This window comes from Oncorhynchus mykiss, chromosome 30 (genome assembly GCF_013265735.2).
Source record: "Oncorhynchus mykiss isolate Arlee chromosome 30, USDA_OmykA_1.1, whole genome shotgun sequence".
Taxonomy (NCBI): Eukaryota; Metazoa; Chordata; class Actinopteri; order Salmoniformes; family Salmonidae; genus Oncorhynchus; species Oncorhynchus mykiss.
The window spans coordinates 32,459,697-32,480,343 of NC_050570.1; the positions used below are offsets into that span (position 1 = coordinate 32,459,697).

At 42.4% G+C, this 20,647-nt stretch overlaps 1 protein-coding gene across 4 annotated transcripts in view; it reads left to right on the top strand.

The window, feature by feature from the left end:
- The window catches only part of LOC110520992 (pre-B-cell leukemia transcription factor 1), an 86,398-nt gene extending 66,470 nt beyond the window's left edge, over positions 1–19,928 (top strand). The window contains exons 3-10 of one of the 4 annotated variants that reach the window (XM_036968787.1): positions 5,186–5,433; positions 7,103–7,165; positions 8,992–9,182; positions 10,385–10,520; positions 11,701–11,860; positions 12,718–12,830; positions 13,287–13,376; positions 16,434–19,928. In XM_036968787.1, the coding sequence (XP_036824682.1) occupies positions 5,186–5,433; positions 7,103–7,165; positions 8,992–9,182; positions 10,385–10,520; positions 11,701–11,860; positions 12,718–12,830; positions 13,287–13,376; positions 16,434–16,526 (1,094 nt within the window). In that variant the 3' untranslated portion in view covers positions 16,527–19,928. The remainder of the gene's footprint in view (positions 1–5,185; positions 5,434–7,102; positions 7,166–8,991; positions 9,183–10,384; positions 10,521–11,700; positions 11,861–12,717; positions 12,831–13,286; positions 13,377–16,433) is intronic. The other 3 variants (XM_036968789.1, XM_036968788.1, XM_036968790.1) reach the window with 3 other exon arrangements.
- Positions 19,929–20,647: the final 719 nt, after the last annotated feature.

Here is a 20,647-nt window from a genome sequence, read left to right on the forward strand (position 1 = left end):
CCTTCCACAAATAACGACTTTCTACTAACTACAGTATCACATAAATCTTTCATTTTTTTCTGCCGCATTTTGTTGCTGAACTTTGTTCTTAGTTCACTATTTAAATGTGGATCAAATGTTTTCCTTCTCTGTTTTTCTCTACGAGGAAGATCCTATAAACTCTGACCTGCAGTAGAACGGTCCCTCTCTTATAAGACTGATGGGGGACGTACTTCAGGCCAAGTAAAATAAACACTTTGTGAATGTTAAAGACATACTCCAGCTATTTTTTTCCTTTTATTTTTTCCTTTTCCAAGACTTGGCAGACGAGAATCAAATCATTGCCTGAATGCAGGAGGGGTTTTTGGGAGCATCCCAAATGGCGCCCTAGTCCGTATCTAGTACACAACTTTTGCACTACAAAAGTACCGCATTGTAAAGGGAATAGACTGCCATTTGGGACATATCCTTTATGTTCCGTTTTCATTTGACAGTCTAGACATTTTATGACTTTGGGAAGAAATCTGAGACTCAGTTTTCAGCTGCAAACAGCTGTGAAGAGGAGAAGAGCATCCTCCCTAGCTTTTGTGTGCTCTTTGAGTCCCAAAATTCTGTTAACTGTGCGACTTAGTTGGGAGCCTTTATCCCTGTCCTTTAACCAATGGACAGGAAAGATCGTGTGAACTTGCAGTAAACAATAGACTTGGTTTAGTCATCTAGGTTTACTCAAAGTCCAAAATGTAATTTAACTTGCATACAGTATCAGTAAATATTTAATTCCCACTATTCTAGAAATGTATTCCTGTGGTATTATCCTATGAGGAATTAAAGGTGATAACAATATTGTTCAACACATTTTTACACAGGGTTATACTACTTTCAAATCAAAGTTTATTGGTCGGGCACACAGATTTGCAGATGTTATCGCAGATGCAGCGAAGTGCTTGTGTTTCTAGCTCCAACATTACAGTGTAAGACCTAGCAATAAAATAACAATACACACATAATATAGTATGAGCCACGACTAGAGTACAATATATAGTAAGTCCCAATTATGGTACCAATATGCCTGGCAAAAACCAAACACTGCATTTCACATTTAAGAACCTCATACCAACAGTTAAGCACGGTGATGGTTGTGTGATAGTTTGGGGATGCTTTGCCGCCTCATGACCTGAATGACTTGCCTAAATAGAAGGAACCATGAATTCTGCTCTGTATCAGATAATTCTTCAGGAGAATGTCAGGCCATCTGTCTGTGAGCTGAAGCTGGAGCGCAGCTGGGTCATGCAGCCAGACGATGATGATCAAAAACACACAATCAAGTCGACATGAAAAGTTTTGGAATGGCCTCGTCAAAGTCCAGACCTAATCCAAATGTAGATGTTTTTGCGAACTTGAAACGAGCAGTTCATGCTTGAAAACCCACAAATGGCGCTGAGTTAAAGCAGCTCTGCATGGAATAGTGGGCCAAAATTCCTCCACGGCGACGTGAGTGAAGCATTTCGTTGGAGTCTTTGCAACTAAAGGTGACACAATCGGTTATTGAGTGAAAGGGGGGCAATGCATTTTTCACACACAGGGGCATTGGGTGTTGCAGGACTGTTGCGTTACTTGTTCACTCAGGTTCCCTTGATCTAATACTAGGTTTTGGTTGAAGATCTGATAGCATTTAGTATCAAAAATGTGCAAAAGTAAATACAATTAGACAGGGGACAAATACATTTTCACAGCACTGTATATGTTGTACTGTTTAGAAATTAAAGCACTTTATGTCTCTAGAAACATATTCTATTCATATTTACAATAAAAGTGACTCCAAAACATCACAATACATTATTTACCATTCATTTCTATTGGACACGACATAATCTGAAACACATCCAAAACAAACTGCAAATGCATCCAACAAGTTAGAGAGTCGGAGTGGCTGTAAAAGACAAGTTCAGCGTCCAAAATGGTACCATATTCCCTATATAGTGCACTGTTTTTGACCAGGGCAAGGAGTACACGATATAGGGAATAGGGTGTCATTCCAGACACGCACACACCCAGGGGGATTCCCCTCTCTCCACCTTATCCCCACCTTTTCAGTGTGATGAAGGACATTTTCTAACGACACAGGGGAGAGCAGCGGGGGTAGCCTCCCTCTGGCTGTACAGCCGGCCCCTTTCTCATCCCGCTAAACCCCCACCCAGCCCAGACACCCCCACCCTAACCACCCCACCCCAGCCATCCCATCCTATGGCTGGGGCAGCGATTTAATCTGGGTTTAATGCTACAAACTACTCCCATTGTTTCTGGATTAATGAAGTATTCCCTGCCTGTTCCATTTTGTTCAGAGACAATGAGACATGTGAGGAGGGTTAATGTTTTAAATCGCAATTCTCAAACATTGGCCTTAAAGTCAGTAAGTCATACAGTGCCTTCGGAAAGCATTCAGACTCCTTGACTTTTTCCACATGTTGTTACGTTACAGCCTTATTTTAAAATTGATTTAAAAAAAAAAAAAAGATATATAATTCTCAGCCATCTAATACACAATACTTCATAAGGAAAAAGCGCAAACAGGTTTTTAGAAATGTTTGCAAATGTATAATACCTTATTTACATAAGTATTCAGACCCTTTGCTATGAGACTCGAAATTAAGCTCAGGTGCATCCTATTTCCATTGATCATCCTTGAGATGTTTCTACAACTTGATTGGAGGCCAACTGTGGTAAATTACATTTATTTGACATGATTTGGAAAGGCACCCACCTGTCTTTATAAGGTCCTGCAGTTGACAGTGCATGTCAGAGCAAAAACCAAACCATGAGGTTAAAGGAATTGTCCGTAGATCTCTGAGACTGGATTGTGTCGAGGCACAGATCTGGGAAAGGGTACCAAAACATTTCTGCAGCATTGAAGGTCCCCAAGAACACAGTGGCCTCCATCATTCTTCAATGGAAGAAGTTTGGAACCACCAAGACTCTTTCTAGAGCTGGCCACCCTGCCAAACTGAGCAATCGGGGAGAAGGGCCTTGGTCAGGGAGGTGACCAAGAACCTGATGGTCACTGACAGAGCTATAGAGTTCCTCTGTGGAGATGGGAGAATCTTCTAGAAGGACTACCATCTCTGCAGCACTCCACTATTCAGGTCTCTATGGTAGAGTGGCCAGATGGAAGCCACTCCTCAGTAAAAGGCACATGACAGCCCGCTTGGAGTTTGCCAAAATGACCTGAAGACTCTCAGACCACAAGATTCTCTGGTCTGATGAAACCAAGATTGAACTCTTTGGCCTGAACCCGATCAAACATCTCTGGAAAGACCTGAAAATAGCTGTGCAGTGATGCTCCCCATCCAACCTGACAGAGCTTGAGAGAAACTGCAGAGAAGAATGGAAGAAACTCCCCAAATACAGGTGTGCCAAGCTTGTAGCGTCATACCCAAGAAGACTCTATGCTGTAATCGCTGCCAAAGGTGCTTCAACAAAGTACTGAGTAAGGGGTCTGAATCCTTATGTAAATGTGATATTTCAGTTGATTTTATTTTATAAATTAGCAACCATTTCTAAAAACGTGTTTTTTCTTTGTCATTAAGGGGTATTGTGTGTAGATTGATGAGAAAAAAAACAGATTTAATCCATTTTAGAATAAGGCTGTAACGTAACAAAATGTGGAAAAAGTCAAGGGGTCTGAATACTTTCCCGAAGGCACCGTATATACATGCTGCATATTTAACATTTTAAATTGAACCTTTAATTAACTAGGCAAGACAGTTAAGATCAAATTCTTATTTACAATGACGGCCTACCCCGGCCAAACCCGAGCGTTGCGGGGCCCAATCACGGCAGGATGTGATGCAGCCTGGATAAGTGGCTGTAGCCTTTAAAGTAATGACATGGTGTATGCTACATTTGATGCACTTGCCTTCCCTGTTATCAGTTTGAATTCATAGACAGTGGGAGAAGGTGTTTGTAGTTGGAATGGATAGATCTGTGAGTGTGTGTTATTTCAGAAAGTGGAAGGTCGGCCTTGTCTACCCTAATGAACAGCGAGGGAGACCTCTAGAGGCAGGAAAGGGAACAGCATGAATACCTTCGCTCTGCCACTCCACACGCACTGCCAAGTCCAGTGCTTGGCCTCACAATGTGCACTATCGCTCAATGACAGACTTCAGTTGTCGCCCAGATCCTTACGCTTTATGAACCAGCAATGTTAGGGCATTGTAAGAATAGTAAACAAGCACCACGGTAAGAGCATCAATCAGTGTGTTTTCTGTGTGAATGCATGGGGGTCACATTTACACACTGAACTGGTAATCAGTGAAGTACAAAACCACCATTATCCACAGTTCAATGTGTCCCAATACTGATATAAGGCACCTAAGACACCAGTGATGTCACCGAGGTGATGTCCCCACATGGCACCCTAATCCCTGTATAGTGCACTACTTTCGACCAAAACCCTGTGGGCCCTAGACAAAAGTAGTGCACTATAAAGTGAATAGGGTGCCATTTGGGATGCCAAAACGGAGTCCTCAGAGACGATGCCTCATTCATTATCAGAGCGTAAACCCCATGTATAGTATTTGTTTATTTATTCCTCCAATATCACAAATTGCTTTATGACATATGTATTGAATACCAAGCAGTCCTGGCCAATGCTCTGGTAGTTATTATTGAAGTTGCATTTTAAGTTAATGAAATTATATAAATTGAGTTTTGTTATAGTGTAGTCTTGCCAGAGTCTAGCGCCGTAGCCTTTATTCTGGCACGGAGATGAACCATAAAGAGGAAGGTGATTTATCAACTGGATGAACCCTGTCCTGACAGGGATGTCCTACTGCCAGCTACACTACACTATGTACTTCTACTGCCATTTACACTACACACTGTACTCGAGTAGTCTCAGTCTGAGCCTGCTGGCTTTTACAGTCCACATGGATGCCCCCACCAAGCGTTACCGCGGAGAAAAGAAAACAATTCTGCCACGCCGTTGCTCTCCAGACCAAAGAAGGAGGATGTGTCAGGCATGGTGTGTGTGTTCTGTGTGTCAGGCGTGGAGTCAGGCAGGGCGTGGAGTCAGGCAGGGCGTGGAGTGCTGCCTACAGCCGACAGCTTGTTATGCTGTCACAGCGCTGTGTGTGAGTGACCTATGGTGTCACGACGCTGTGATTGGTGACCTGTGTGACTGACCTCTGACCCTTCCTGTCGTTTGCAGTGCTGAGTATCCGTGGCGCTCAGGAGGAGGAGCCTCCAGATGCCCAGCTCATGCGATTGGACAACATGTTGCTGGCGGAGGGCGTGTCTGGACCTGAGAAAGGGGGCGGTTCTGCAGCGGCTGCGGCTGCAGCTGCAGCCTCAGGAGGCGGGGCAGGAGCGGATAACTCAGCGGAACACTCGGACTACAGAGCCAAGCTCTCTCAGATCAGACAGATCTACCACACAGAGCTGGAGAAATACGAACAGGTAAGGATGGACAGGATACACTCACCCCTCAGAGAACTACTGTCTTAGGTGTCTTTTACCATAACCACATACTCTAACCATGTATCCCAAACGCACCAGCTCCACCCATCACCATTCCCATCACAGTGATTGTTTGTTAACCTATGACTACCTGAAGAATGATGAGTGATAAAGGTACAGACGCACAAATATCATACCACCAAGACATGTTTAACCTCTCAGCATTTGGAGAATTACAATAACAGGGGAGGTCAGCATTTTCGGGGGGTATGATGTTTGTGCGCCTGTAACTTTCTCAATCATCATTATTCACGATTTATTCAGAATTGATCTGTAATCATGGTAGCATCCACATTCATGTAGAAGTGTTTAGAAACATATTATATTCTTATTTACAATAAAATGGACTCCAAAATAACACAATACATTATTTACCATTTCATTTCTATTGGGCTCAAAATAATCTGAAACAACCAAGACAAAGAACAAAAGCATCCAACAAATGTGTAGAGTCACAAGCTTGATGTAATCATGGTGAGCTAGGAATATGGGACCAAATACGCAACGTTTGACTACTTTCATACACATATAAGTGAATTTGTCCCAATACTTTTGGTCCTCTAAAATGGGAGGGGGGGGGGGGGGCTTATGTACGGTTCACCCGATATGGATGAAAATACCCTCAAATTAAAGCTGACAGTCTGGTTTTGAAATTATACAATGGGCTAAGAGGTTAAAGTGCAAAGTGCTGGAATACAGAGCCAGAAACTAAAATGAAGTGTCACTGTCCCAATAGTTTTGGAGCTCACTGTATAGGCCATTTAGCAGATGTTTTTATCCAAAGCGACTGTATGCATACATTTTACATATGGGTGGTCCCGGGAATCAAACCCACAATCCTGGCATGCAAGCATCATGCTCTACCAACTGAGCCATACATCTTTTTATATTTACATCCCAATTTAAGGAGACTTTCTACATTTATGGCATCCATCTAAAGATGTGACAGATTTTCTCTCATCTCCATTGCATCCCTATGTAATGTGCAGTTTCCTTCTCTTCTCCTCCATGTCATTATCTACCATGCCAATAAATCAGAGTGGATTTTACTGCATAACGTTGTCTACTTCCTAACCAATATACACACAGTCAAATGTTAAGGCCCTGACTGGCTGGAATGAATGCATGCCCTGTTTGATGAAATGCAAATGTATTTTCCGTATAGTCCCAGACACTGCTTACATTTATATAAAAAAGCAAAGTCAGTGTTGTGATGTTAATCTAGTCTAGAGACAGGGTTTAGTGTTGTGATGTTAGTCTAGTCTGTAAACAGGATTCAGTGTTGTGATGTTAGTCTAGTCTGTAGACAGGGTTGCCATCCTGAAACACGCACACAGTGGAGTAGGGTAAAGTTGCCTCTAGACGCTGATCTTGGATCGGTTTTGCATTGTCCCCGCTAATGGTTAAGTTGAGGATTGGAGAAGGGGAAGCTGATCCTAGATCTGTACCTAGGGGAAACTTCACCCCGGAGCCACATACAATAGGCAGGACTGTAGCAGTCGGAAGTAGTGTGGAAAACAGTCCTGCGACTATGCCACCATTACATGCTGACAATGTGCTATATAATTATATATAATATGTAATATATCTGTAATATACTGTATTTAAGATGGTATCCCAGTGCGGATGGAGGGGGGACAGTTACACAGGGAGTCATGGCAACGGAAACAAGGTACTCCTCCACTGCAGACCACTGCCCAACCATACACTATATAGAGAGATAATATATTTTATAGTCATAATATCATTAGTTAATAACATTATTTTACTTTGGTTAGGTGGTTTACCAAATAGACACCCTTCGGGAGGTGTTGAATCAAATACATTTTTCCACATCTGACTAGTTTTTTATAAAGCTGGGTTAGTAACTAAATCTATTCGCAAATCCAATGTGAACCTTGGCTCCAGTGTTTTTATTTACAACCCAGAGCTTTCTAAACCCAGCATTTTATACCACGCTTCCCTCCCTTACAATCTCAGTGATAGGGAACAGACCTTCACTGTCAGGATCAGGATTAGGAACTGGATGGCAACCCAGTCTTTTAAAGCCGTAGTGTTGCTTACGGAGAAAAATAAATACTATAACTCACTTATCATTTATCACCACAATTTATTTGTGGTTTTAACAGTTTTTTTTTCTTTATTATTTTTCTATATATTTCTTTCTTTCTACATGTTTATTTGTAATCGATGCTATGTCTGCTTGCTTTAGATGCTTCCAGTAGCATCATAATCAGTACATTGCACTATACCATGTTTGCATGTATTTTGTTTCAGACAAGGCCCACATACACATGATCCAGGATATACATTTGTGTGTGTGTGTGTGTGTGTGTGTGTGTTGTTACGATGACATTATGTCTATAGTCTATCTGGGGCTGTGCCAGATGGCTTCACTGTCATCCCCATGCATCACTGTATGACACCAACCGCATGACTACTCTGCACCTTCCCTCTCATATCATCACCACCTATTCACTGTCATTTACATTCGTTGTACAGACATTTTGGTATTGTTGTACTTTGTCTTGTTACTGTCTCTCTTCATTCACATCCTTCTGCTTTGATAACTATTGCTTTCATGTCAATAAGGGCCCTTTGAGATGAGTGTGAATATGACAGACATATTGTAGAGTGATGGAGAGAGAGAGAGAGAGAGAGAGAGAGAGAGAGAGAGAGAGAGAGAGAAAGTGAGGGGGAGAATTAGAAGGAGAAAGAGAACAAGACACGACAGAGAAAGAGGGAGAGGGAGAACAAGACAGAGTTCTAGAGAAAGAGAAAAAGACAGGGAGAGAGACAGAGGGAGAGAGACAGAGGGAGAGAGACAGAGGCATACTGTAATATCATGTCAGGTTCACGCCTAGTGCCACACAGGAGGGTGAGTGTATCATCATGGCATGTTCATCTCTCAACCCGCTCAGCTGCGACTCGACTGCGGTAAGAAGAGAAGGTTTGCTGCTCGTCAGCAGGGACTAGCAGCTGTCATTTCTCCGTGTCTCCTTTCTGAAAAACGACACTTACAGTTGCCATTGCCACTTCTGTTTAATATGAAAAATATCACCACTTATATTCCCCCTTGACTTCACAACATGGAAGCATTCCCATGAACTACATACATTAAACACCTCTTCATTTGCATCAAATTTTTCCTTTCTGTCTTTGTGCATGACCTTGACTGATGTAGAATACCATACAGTATATTTTTGCACTGTATACAAACACTGCATTAATCCAATGCTAGTGGACACCTCCCAGCCCGTCAATAGCCATATAGTATATCACCATCATCATGGTGAGGCTGCTATGAAAACTCTCACCAACAACATTTCTTTTGACAGTCTAGATAGAAGAAACTGATGTCACTCGGGACAAGAGTGTCTGCTAAATGACTCAAATGAGAATGTAACAAACCAGATTGCTCTATCTATCTGATCACCTCTCTCTCTCTCTGTCTGTGTCCCCCCCCCCCCCCCCCCCCCCCCCCCCCCCCCCCTGCAGGCTTGTAACGAGTTCACCACCCATGTGATGAACCTGCTGAGGGAGCAGAGTCGCACGCGGCCCATCTCTCCCAAGGAGATTGAGCGCATGGTGGGGATCATCCACCGCAAGTTCAGCTCCATCCAGATGCAGCTCAAACAGAGCACCTGCGAGGCCGTCATGATCCTGCGCTCCCGCTTCCTCGACGCCAGGTGTGTGTCTGTGTGTGTGCCTACAGCTGTGCAAATGACCGTGTGCAAAGTCACTGTGCCACTGCAATGTTTTTGTTGACTCGCACAGCTAGCTATTTCCATACCTGTAACTGCATTATTCACATCAGGTGCTTTTACAGCCACGTTGACAGCGTGTTATTCTACAGCTTACCACCACTCTATACAACATCATCACAACTGATCTTCGCTGATCATCTATTGGTGCCATTTGAACCAGCACATACAGCCTTGCTTCTTGGCCGCTGACAATTATCTCCTCTCTCCAGGCTCCATAACGCTAAATATTTCCCTTTTTTAATATAATCCCTTGTTCCTTTTGATGCATGTTTTGGATTTGCATACATTTCTCCGAGGATAAATCTCACTCTGAGTCGGAGTCGGAAGCATAACATTTAAATTAGGCTTGGGCTCTTCTTACAAAGCTTCCCCCCCCCCCCCCCCCTCCCTATTCTTCTGCAAATGATTGTGGCTGTGGTGCAGGGAGGGAGGGAGGGAGACAGGGGAAGAAGGGAAGGGCTTTCAGTTAGAGAGTGAGTGAGAGAGAGAGAGAGAGGCACTGCCTCCCTACCAGTCTCAGCTTTACTGATTAATCTGCAGCCTGCCCTAGCACCATGCTGTGCACATTTACATATTCTCAAGCAGGCTTTTGGAGTGCGGGACGAAGATTTCAGCACAAATCTCTTTCACCAGTCAATCGATGCGATGCATGGAGGCAAGCATTTTACAGGGTTCCCGACCTAGCTTATGTAAAGCCCTCTCATGAGATGTGGCACATGCAGACATAACCTGATAGAGGGTGGAGATGGAGAAGGAGGAAGAGATGGAGGGGTCAGTGAACTGAACTAGCATCAGCGCGTGCTTACGGCACGTTTTCTAGTCTTTAATAAGGAAGGCCAGTGTTCTGTTGTTTGTCAGGATTTGCAGGCGTTGTTCATTTCTATTAGTGAACCTCCGCAAAGAAAACATATTTCGTACCAGCTTAGGCAGCTGTATTGAAATGGGGTGGCAGTTGTATGGAAGGTATTGGATCAAATTGGGTGGTAGTTGTGTTGTTACTGTATGAGGTGCCCCAGTTTTGCCTGTATTACCACAAGTGGCTTTGACACATTTCCTCTCATTTCCTATTTTACATAGTGTTTATTCCGGTCCTAACTAACCAATTTCTATCATTCTCCTTGTAGACGGAAAAGACGGAACTTCAACAAACAGGCGACAGAGATCCTGAATGAGTACTTCTACTCGCACCTGTCTAACCCCTACCCTAGTGAAGAGGCCAAGGAGGAGCTGGCCAAGAAGTGCTCCATCACAGTTTCACAGGTACAGTACAGTGCCACCTGTCTTCTGGAAGGCCACAGTACACGTAGAACAGGACTAGAGGCAGTAGTGGATAATGTGGAAGGCCATTATAATCATTTTCACAATTTCACAGTACTATTCCAACCTCCTTGTGTGGAAATATACATACAAAATTGGAAAATCTGTTTTTTGACTGCGCTGAGCCTTTAAGATGTGAGCATTACATTATTTTCTTAATTCATAGGCTACATCACAGGGACTAAATTGATAGTGTAATATGATGATTGATCATGTAATTAAGAATGCACCAACAATACCAAGGTAAACAGCTGTCATGTTATGTGTTTCTCGTCCATCATCTCCTCAAACGGTTTCATTAAGTTTATGCAAAATTATTTTGAGGATGCATCTGGGCGTTGTTTGATGATAACAACGTGCTTCAGGGTCTGAATGATTAGTTGAGCATCTGTCTGTGCCCCAAATGGCACCCTTTTCCTTATGTAGTCCACTATTTTTGACCAGAGCCCTTTTTGACCAGGTCCCATAGAGAATAGAGTTCCATTTGGGACTCGACCTCTGTGTTCCTGGGTCTATGATACAATAATATGTTTACCTACCTTCTCTCTGCATTCGTTCAAACTCAGCAACCGGATTGATTTTGTTTTTTATTTTAATGTTATTTATCATTAGCGCTACCTGGCTTATCCTGGTAGCTTCATCGGGGAGTCCATTAGCTGTAATGGGTGTTAGATAGTGGATGTTGACTGATTGGTGCTAGCGTGAGCTCTGATGATAGCTGCAGTCATACTGACATAATGAGACTGTTACTGGCAATCATTCCCTTCTGCCACTAATGTGGATTCACAGTACTGGTCTACGTAGCGAGTGGTAGTACTCACTACTACCTCAAAGGGCTCTGTTCCAAACGGCACCCTATTCCCTATATACTGCACTACCTTTGACCAGGGCCCATTGGCCTCTGGTTAAAAGTAGTGCACTATAAAGGGTATAGGATGCCATTTGGGACTCAGGCGAAGTCTTTCTTCAGTGTCAGATAGGATATGCCAGACAGTGGAGGGCCATGCATGCAGAGCTCATTCGGATTCTGATTTCACACATTTGCTCAGTAAAAAAGTGGGAAATGTATTTGTGTAACATTAACATTGTGTAAGCATTTACAAGTTGCACGTTGTTTGTACAGGTTTCCAACTGGTTCGGAAATAAAAGAATCAGATACAAGAAAAACATTGGAAAGTTCCAGGAAGAAGCCAACATGTACGCTGCCAAAACTGCTGTGAACGCGACCAACGTATCCTCACACGGGAGCCAGGCTAACTCGCCCTCCACTCCAAATTCTGCAGGTGAGACTAAAGAATAATACCAATGGGTTATTTGGAAGGCTCTGAATGCACTCTCTATCAGTCAAGGGCATTTTTCTATGCTCAAGTCAAAAGAACAAAAGGAAAAATGGCTTTGTCCAAGAGTAGGATACCACGACCCCATGTCAAGTCTCCCAATACTTCCTTCGCTGTTGTCTTCTTTTCAATTAACACACCTTTTATTGTACTTTATCTCAAGATAGAACATTTACATTTTGTTGTACCAATTGAATTTACTGAATTCATTGATCTTGTTGACCACGAATTACAGTTTTACAGAAACACATAACATATCATTCATGATACTGTAGAGACATCCTACCATTCTACTTTCATGTTGACAAATAGTCACAACAACAACACATCTGACGACTGTACGCGACTCACCGTTCCCTCAGCTTTATGCTGCCACTCTCTAACCTGTCCGCTCGCTCTGGCCCTAGCCCTAACACTAGCGCTACTTCTAACTTTTTTCTCTCTCAGGGGTGGGCAACTGCAGTCCTCGAGGGCCAGATTGGTGTCACACTTTTCCTCCATCCCTAGCAAACACCGCTGATTTAATCAAATTGCATTCTAAACTGAAGCTCATGATTGGGTGATTATTGGAGTCAGGTGTGTTAGCTGGGGCTAGGGGCAAAACTGGGACACCAAGCAGGCCCTTGAGGACTGGAATTTTCCACCCCTGCGTCCAGCGCTAACTGCATTTGTTTGCCTGCTGACACTTTGCATGGTGCTTCTCCGGGTCTAACCCTGGACGGGGCCAAGTGGCTGAATCCTGCTCTGCTTGCTCCTCTTTCTCGCTGCTCTGTGATTCCAGTGCTCCCTCTCTCCTCTTCCAGGTTCTGCTGGATCTTTTAACATGTCAAACTCCGGCGACTTGTTCATGAGCGTGCAGTCTCTCAATGGGGACTCGTACCAAGGGGCTCAGGTGGGAGCCAACGTGCAGTCACAGGTAGGGCCCTATAACTAAACAGTGCAGAAGATACTACTATAGGAACAGATCCACCTCCCTAAGAAAAGGCCTTGTAATCTATCCTAAACGCACTACAGGCATCTCAGTACTCCCCCAGTGTCTACATAACTATGGGCTCCTAATAGCGCCACACCATAGGGTTTTCAAGGTATCGTCTTCCACCATACTAAAACATTACAGCGAGTGTAAGGATGAAAATAATTCAGTGCTCTCTGCAGCTCTCACTAATTTCATCCTTTCGACAGTCTTCTCAACACGTAATGACATGTTTTGGTTATCTTTCTCCGTATTGTCCATGGCTGGATGTATTTCCTGTGTGTTTTCTCTGCCTGTACTGTGTATCACGCTCCTTCTTGTCTTTGTCTTACAGTGTTAGTCTTGTTTATCTTCTGTGCTCTGACCTTGCTTTGTCTGTGTTCCTCTGTTGTGTTTCAGGTGGATACCCTTCGCCATGTTATCAGTCAGACAGGCGGATACAGTGAGGGCCTCACAGCCAGCCAGATGTACAGTCCGCAGGGCATCAATGTAAGGAGAAAAAAAAAACACACGTTTCTTCCCGCTTTCTTTTCCCCCTACCAATTATTTCAAAGCCATAGGGCTCAGAATGCCACTTAGTAGGACTTGTCTCAGCTCCACCACAGTCACCTAGTTGATTGCTTCTGTATCGGTCACGCCATGGGCAGAACGCCAGAACGGCGTGGGGCCGGCCACACACACACACACGGAGCGGCCGCCTGAGCCTGTCACGTCCAATCAGCTCTCCCTTAGCACCTGCAGCCAATTGCGGCCGTGCAGGAATGGCACAAACAGGTGACACATCCTTTGACGCGAGGATCGTTCGTCCCACTAATGCCCTCACCGACCACCTGATCCTAATCATCACTGCGGATCCAGAGGCCCCTATCAGAACAACCCCAGAGTAGAGTCACACTAAAAATAAAACTAGCCAAACTGCTAGCCCCTCGACAGAGCACTGAGGGGCATAACATGGGGGCGTATTTCCACCATGTTATATTTTTTTCTTCTTTTTTAGAGGATGGGGGGGTTTGGATTTGGGGGAAGTGTGTGTGTGTTTTGGGTGAGGGCAGAGGAGAGGAGGGGAGGGAGGGGGAGGTTAGCTGGCGGCTGCAAACAGCAGGGAAATTCACAGCGACAAGCCGTGTCGTAAAAGGGAAAATCAATAAGACAGACACAAGGAGAGCGGAGTGTGGACTTGGGACAGCAATCCAAGCGCATTGCTCAGATCATGCTCCCGCCACACTAATGGCCCTGACAGCGAGCCGCGGCAGTGTGGGTCGGTGAGAGCTACGACGAGAGAGAGAGGACGGTCACAGGCACACACAGCCACGCGGCTAGGCTTCTGGCTCCCTCTCCCGTCGTGCCTCAATGGCCATATGATAATGAGATGAAATGCCTCCTGTAAAACAAAAGTGGGGTATGCAGTGTGTATTCAAATCCCCCCCTCCTTTCCTGGCTTGCTCTCCACTCTACGCTCATCTCCACTCTACACTCATCTCCCTCCCACAGAACAGGCTGTGATAACCCTGAGAGAGCACTACGGACGTGTTCAAGCCCTGTTCTCAGACAACACCCTGACTTTATGGATAGTCTTTATGCTTGGACCCCGTACCACGTCCTAAAATGCCACAATATTCTCTTTTTTTCTCCACACACTTTCATAGCTTTTTAAGAACCTTCTTACTGCGTAATACGAGAAGGATATCGTGTTTTCTGATTTTTGAGAGACAAATGTAACAGCAGACTAGGCCTACGTTGTTATCCTTTCCTTCCATACCAATATGGTTCTCCATTCTTAATGTAGGATTTGGGGAGATATAATAACTGTAATCATATCTTACGGAAATCATTTATACATTTTAGAATTTTGGAGTGGGGTTGACTAGCTTATTTCCTTGCCTCTCTGCAGCATTTTACTGCAATAGTATTTGTGTCAAAGGGAAATTTCACAATTAGCTTACTTCATGTTCATCATCTCCAGCACCACCCCAACGTCAACATACAGTATGTGAAAATGACGCGTTTCTATGTTTTGTAGTAAAAGAGAGAGGAAGGTAAGTGTTTCCAATGATATCATCAACCAATTGGTAGGCAATTAGTAGGCAATGCCTACTCATAATTGGCTAAAATCACACGATGCACACCAATGGTGTCATTGGAAACACTTATCTTCCGCTATCTTTTTTAATACAAAACATAGAAACGCGCCATTTTCACATATGTTGATGTTGGGGTGGTGCTGGAGATGAATATGAAGTTGAAAATGACACATTTACCTCAGCGTCAAACCTATTCACAAAGCAAAGCCCAGGAAAGCTGTCACCTTAGAAACAGTGTATCAACCTTTATGCTCGTCCAGCTTTACAGATGGATGAGAGAGAGAGAGAGAGAGAGAGAGAGAGAGAGAGAGAGAGAGAGAGAGAGAGAGAGAGAGAGAGAGAGAGAGAGAGAGAGAGAGAGAGAGAGAGAGAGAGAGAGAGAGAGAGAGAGAGAGAGAGAGAGAGAGAGAGAGAGAGAGAGAGAGAGAGAGAGAGAGAGAGAGAGAGAGAGAGAGAGAGAGAGAGAGAGAGAGAGAGAGAGAGAGAGAGAGAGAGAGAGAGAACGTCCTATCTGTGAAACGAGGAAAAGACTCCCCTCTCTCTGTGTTGATAATGACTGAGCAGTTACATAATGGGTTTTGTGGTAGACAAGAGCAGTAATTACAGTTTGGAAATAGACAGAGAGAGTGTCACCAAAGTCAGACATTTGAAGACATTTCTTTTTCCTCCATTTTTGATTACAGACTTTCTTCTGGCTAAAATAACAGGCTTTGAAATGAAAGGCTGTCAAGGACCATTTCCAGTTTTTCTGATCGCATGAAATTTGCTATTAATATCTCAATGCTCTTTAGCAGGCCTGTCTCCGGGATTGGAAATGGCTTACGCGTCCGTCATTGTGTTTTCATTCAACGTCACAATTGGCGACCATTGATTCCTCTTATGACTGTTTGGGGACTTTTGTTTTAAGGTCCTTGTCAGACATTGTCACTGTTATTATTATGTGTGTTGCATTTATCTCAACCCCAGTGATACAAGAATGCAGTATTGTTTTTGAAGTGAAGACAAAATTGTCTTCATTATAGAAATGTGAGCACATTGCATGTGATCTGAGAGGTACATATATGTGATTTACAGAATTTTCAGTTGCTTTAAACAAGTACAATTTTTGTGACAATTCTGTTCTGAAATATGAGGTCTAGGTTACTGTAATTTGAGTGAATCAGATCTTCGTCCAATACAGATTTGGCTTGAGGCTTTAGTGGAATGTTGGTTTTGTTGTGTTGGGGTTGTTCTAGCATTAGTAAAGCTCATACCGTACCTACTACACGTGTCCCCAGGACTTCACAGATATGGCATTCAGTACTGCAGATAAGATGATATTATAAACGAATTGAACTGTATAATGAATATGTACTCTGATTGAGAAGGGAAAAAAAGAAGAAGCAAAGACATAGGGTATAATTAGTGTCCTATGCCTGGGCTCATAATTCCTCCCTCCATTCTGTCTCTCCTGTCTCTCTCTCAGGCAAACGGAGGCTGGCAGGATGCTACCACCCCCTCATCAGTGACATCCCCCACAGAAGGACCCGGAAGTGTTCACTCGGACACGTCCAACTGATCCCTCCACCCTTCTCCTCCACCGCCGTCCAGACAGCCCCAACCTCCACCCTCGATCATCTAGCCAGCTTCCCAGCCAGCCCCCCCCCCCATCAGGACTGGAGGTGACACACTAGACTCGTCACAGGGCAGGAGACCTCTCTCTACGGGTGGGGACTACAGAATGAAACACCATCACCACCACCAGACAGTTCTTTACAACCAACCATGACACAGTCAGTCAGTCAGTAGCCTGAGTAGGGCTCTTTTCTTCCACCTATCTACAACCCCCTCACTGTCTGTTTGTACAGTTTTCTTCGCCATATATCCATGTTGCCTCATTGTGTGATCATCTGACTTATAAACACAGTAGGAAAACAGTTACAACAACACGTGTATACAGTATGGCCCGTATCTTGTAGATTTAAATGCTTTTCACACTACCTCTATTGAAAATAACAAGAAAACAACAACAACAACGGGACATCTTCTAAATAAGCTTTGTTTTTTGTTGTTGTAATTACTGGTATAGACAGTAGCTCTCAATCTCCTCTTGTCCTGTCTCAAGGCTTGTTTTTAAGGACAGTTTTGGCTTTGTGACAAGTTTCACCCTATATAATGACTTAATTCACAACATAAAATACATTCTATTAAAATTGTCCAGTGCCAAAGTTCAACACAGGAGATGAATTTGTATAATATGAATTGTGCTTGTAAATAAAACATCCCTCTGACATTTCATATGAAAAATGGTTCATTACTGTATTTAATTACATTTCATGTTAGTAGAGTATCAACAGGGTGCTTGGAAAAGGAGATTCAACCTTTCCTACTCATTCTAAGCATTCCGTTTCAGAGCTTCTACATTTGGCCAATAAGACATTAAACATTTTTTTACTGCAAGAATGGTAGCCTATGTTTTCTGCTCATACTGAATGCAGCATAGCATGAGTGATGAACAATGCACAAGCAAACATTATGAGAGTAACAGTATGCTCCAGAATAAATGGAAGAGACTGTTTGGAAGGTCAGAAGGGAATGGATCGTGGTGATTCTAGCTACTGGAATTCTAATAAATTCACTGCTCTTGAAATATTGTTTGTAGTGTGCACTGCATCCAGAGACCATTGACCTGCAGAGTTTAAAATCTACCCAGAACACTTAATCAATGAGTACATTAGCATCAATTATAATAAGCCAATATGTCTTTAAGCACAGTGACTTACAGTGATTACCCTGGGTAACACTTATATTTGTCAAAGAGAAGAAAACAGTACAGTATAGTTGTACTCTATTCTATACAGTCTACATATACGGAACATATGGTGTGTATACATACTGTACACACACATACACTACCATTATCACCATCAATGTACATCAGTGTTATCGTAATAGCCAAATACTGCTGGTAACCAAAATCACTTGTTTAAGTGCAACAAAAAAAAAGTCATTTTTAATGTAGATTTTAATTCTGATTTTGTGGTATGATGTTGTAGTAATTGAAGACACGACTACACATGATGAAATATCTCTCAAAATTACCGTCTTTGTTTGGTGTTTTTGGTGCTAGTTAGCTCTTTTATTTCCTATTTCTCAGTAGTATATTTCTGTCCATTTATTATTGTCACCCGGTTTGAATTTCTCCATTCAACCTCATCACTCATATCATCCTGTTTTTACATTTTGGTTATCAAGGTTGGTCTTTATTCACTCTTATGTTTCATTATCCTCCTAGCATATGGCGGCAGTCTAAATTACGCAAATACAAAATACAAAAATTGAAATTAGATTTATTAATTTGGTTGTATTTGATTTTAGCTACAGTATTTATTTACACACAAATACATATTGCCTTCTTGGGCATTTTAACATATCCACCATACTATTACGTAGATACCAAAAAATAACTACAAAAGCTTCAGCTCTATACATTGGGATCAGCTTGACCAACTCGACTTTGTTTGATTTGTAAAATTGTGTATTAACTGAAGTACTCCACATGCATCTCATAGGAATGTTCAGCTACTCTTTCTGTACTCAGAACACCAAAATGCAGTCCGAACACAGTAGTGTTTGTTTATAGAAATTAAATGGAAAAGACTAACCCTGATGGCACACAGACAGATACAGACGGTTGGATATATGTTCTCACGTTGTGAATAAATACATTTGGCTACTGTTTTACTTTTCTTTCGCTTGGTTACAGGAGTTACAGTACGTTCTATTTTATTTTCTTACTAGCATAATGTGAATTAGCCCAAGAATGCTCTATGTATGTAGATGTGCACCTTTATTCTTGTTTTTTGTTTTTTGGGGGAATTGGACAGTATCCATTTTCAAAACAAAGCAGCTAGAGTAAATGTTTGACAGAGACAGACAGACAGACAGTAGGACACAGTTCCTTTCACATTACGGATATAATCCGCTCACTGGTTCACTTTGTACTTTCTAAAGCATTGACACAAAAGCATGCTTCTAAAAATGGGTACTGTCTTGTTAATTAAAGGTGATGTGAAAGGTTTGTGTGAACACTATCTCGTGACAGTGTTTTTAGCCCAACTAAATCCATGGTAATAGATATATACATTATATAGTATTTCAAATCATAACCAACATCTGTATAGATAACTACAGTACCACACAGCTGAATCCACCATAGACTGCATATCACAGAACTTAGCTCTTCCTTCACAAATTACATTTTATATTTGATGTACTTATTGGAGACGTGGACGTGTACTATGATGAGTGAAGCAAAATCTTGTTCTTTTTTTGATAACTACAAATGGCTTAATTTGCTCCCACATCTGATAGTCCAGTTGACGGACAACACATAGGTACACTATGAGTGGAGTATGTTTGAGTGGTCTTTCGATACAGATTTTAGCCATGTGGCAAGCAGAACAGTAGCTTTTGTGATGCGTTGCCCGTAAAATAAGTAAAAGTTACTCTACTTTTCACATTGCCTTTCCAGTATCATCATTATTATTGAAAGCTTCATGTAATGATGCTTTTAGTTTTTGGATATAAAAGGGAGGGAAAAAAATAACTATAAAAAAGAAAGAAGAACCTGAACAATTTGTAAAACATCAAATGTTTTCTTTGTGGCATGTCTTTTGTTCTTTAATAAAATACCGTACTGCAGTGTTTTTGAATGTTACTTATTTTTTATAAAGATTTCAGAGTGAAATCATGGATCCTTTTCTTGACAGGTTTGACATTTTAAGATCTCTCTGCATATGTAAAAAAATAAATAAATAAAAAAATAATAAAAAAAAGTATAACATTGGAAACTGCAAAACTACTCCGATTTAAAATCCGTTTTCTGTGGAGAAATAAATAGCTAACAAGGTGTAGGTTTTTTGGTCTCTTTCTTTGTACTGTTAATGCATATTCCAAATAAATTGTTTCTTTTGTTGCATACTTTTGTATTGTCCTCATTGGTTTTTCTTGTCACACACATACTATGGAGATTTCCATACATGAAATGAATTTATTCAGCCCCGTCCCATAGCTTTATAACAAAACCAAGTAGTGGGGATGCAGCTGACTGAAAAACAAATCAAGGAGTGTGAATTTAAGACATATAAGACTTCAGTAACAGGGTCAGGGTCATAAGTTACTGTAGGACACAAGTTTACACGTCTCAGACTTGTCAGTCCTTCACCTCTGGATAGGATTGCACATCACACTTCAAAAACATGCTTAAGCATTGGGGGCATTTTCTCACTGTTGACATAACGCCAGAGCTGGGGTGAGCTGGAGAGGGTGTGAAGGGGATATTTTCTCAGTTTTCTAAGTGAGTGAAAGCTGTGTGCTTACAGCAAGCAGACAGACGCCCCCGGTTCCCCCTCCTACCTCCTACACATAGCAGAGGGGAGGAGGGGGGGATAAGGAACTAGGAAAGGTTTCCAAAACGATCAGAGAGCAGCCAAATCACAGAGCGTGACGGAGACTGTGGGAGTGACATATGCAAACATGATCAAATATAATTACATGGGGATGTCTCCTTGTTTCTATCAAAGGGTTTCTTGTCGGCTCTGTTAGGAGGATGAAAGAGAGGAACTGTTGGATGTGTACTGTATGCTTTAATATATTCACCATGGCTTTACAAACCAAAAAGGTATTGTGAGTTTAATT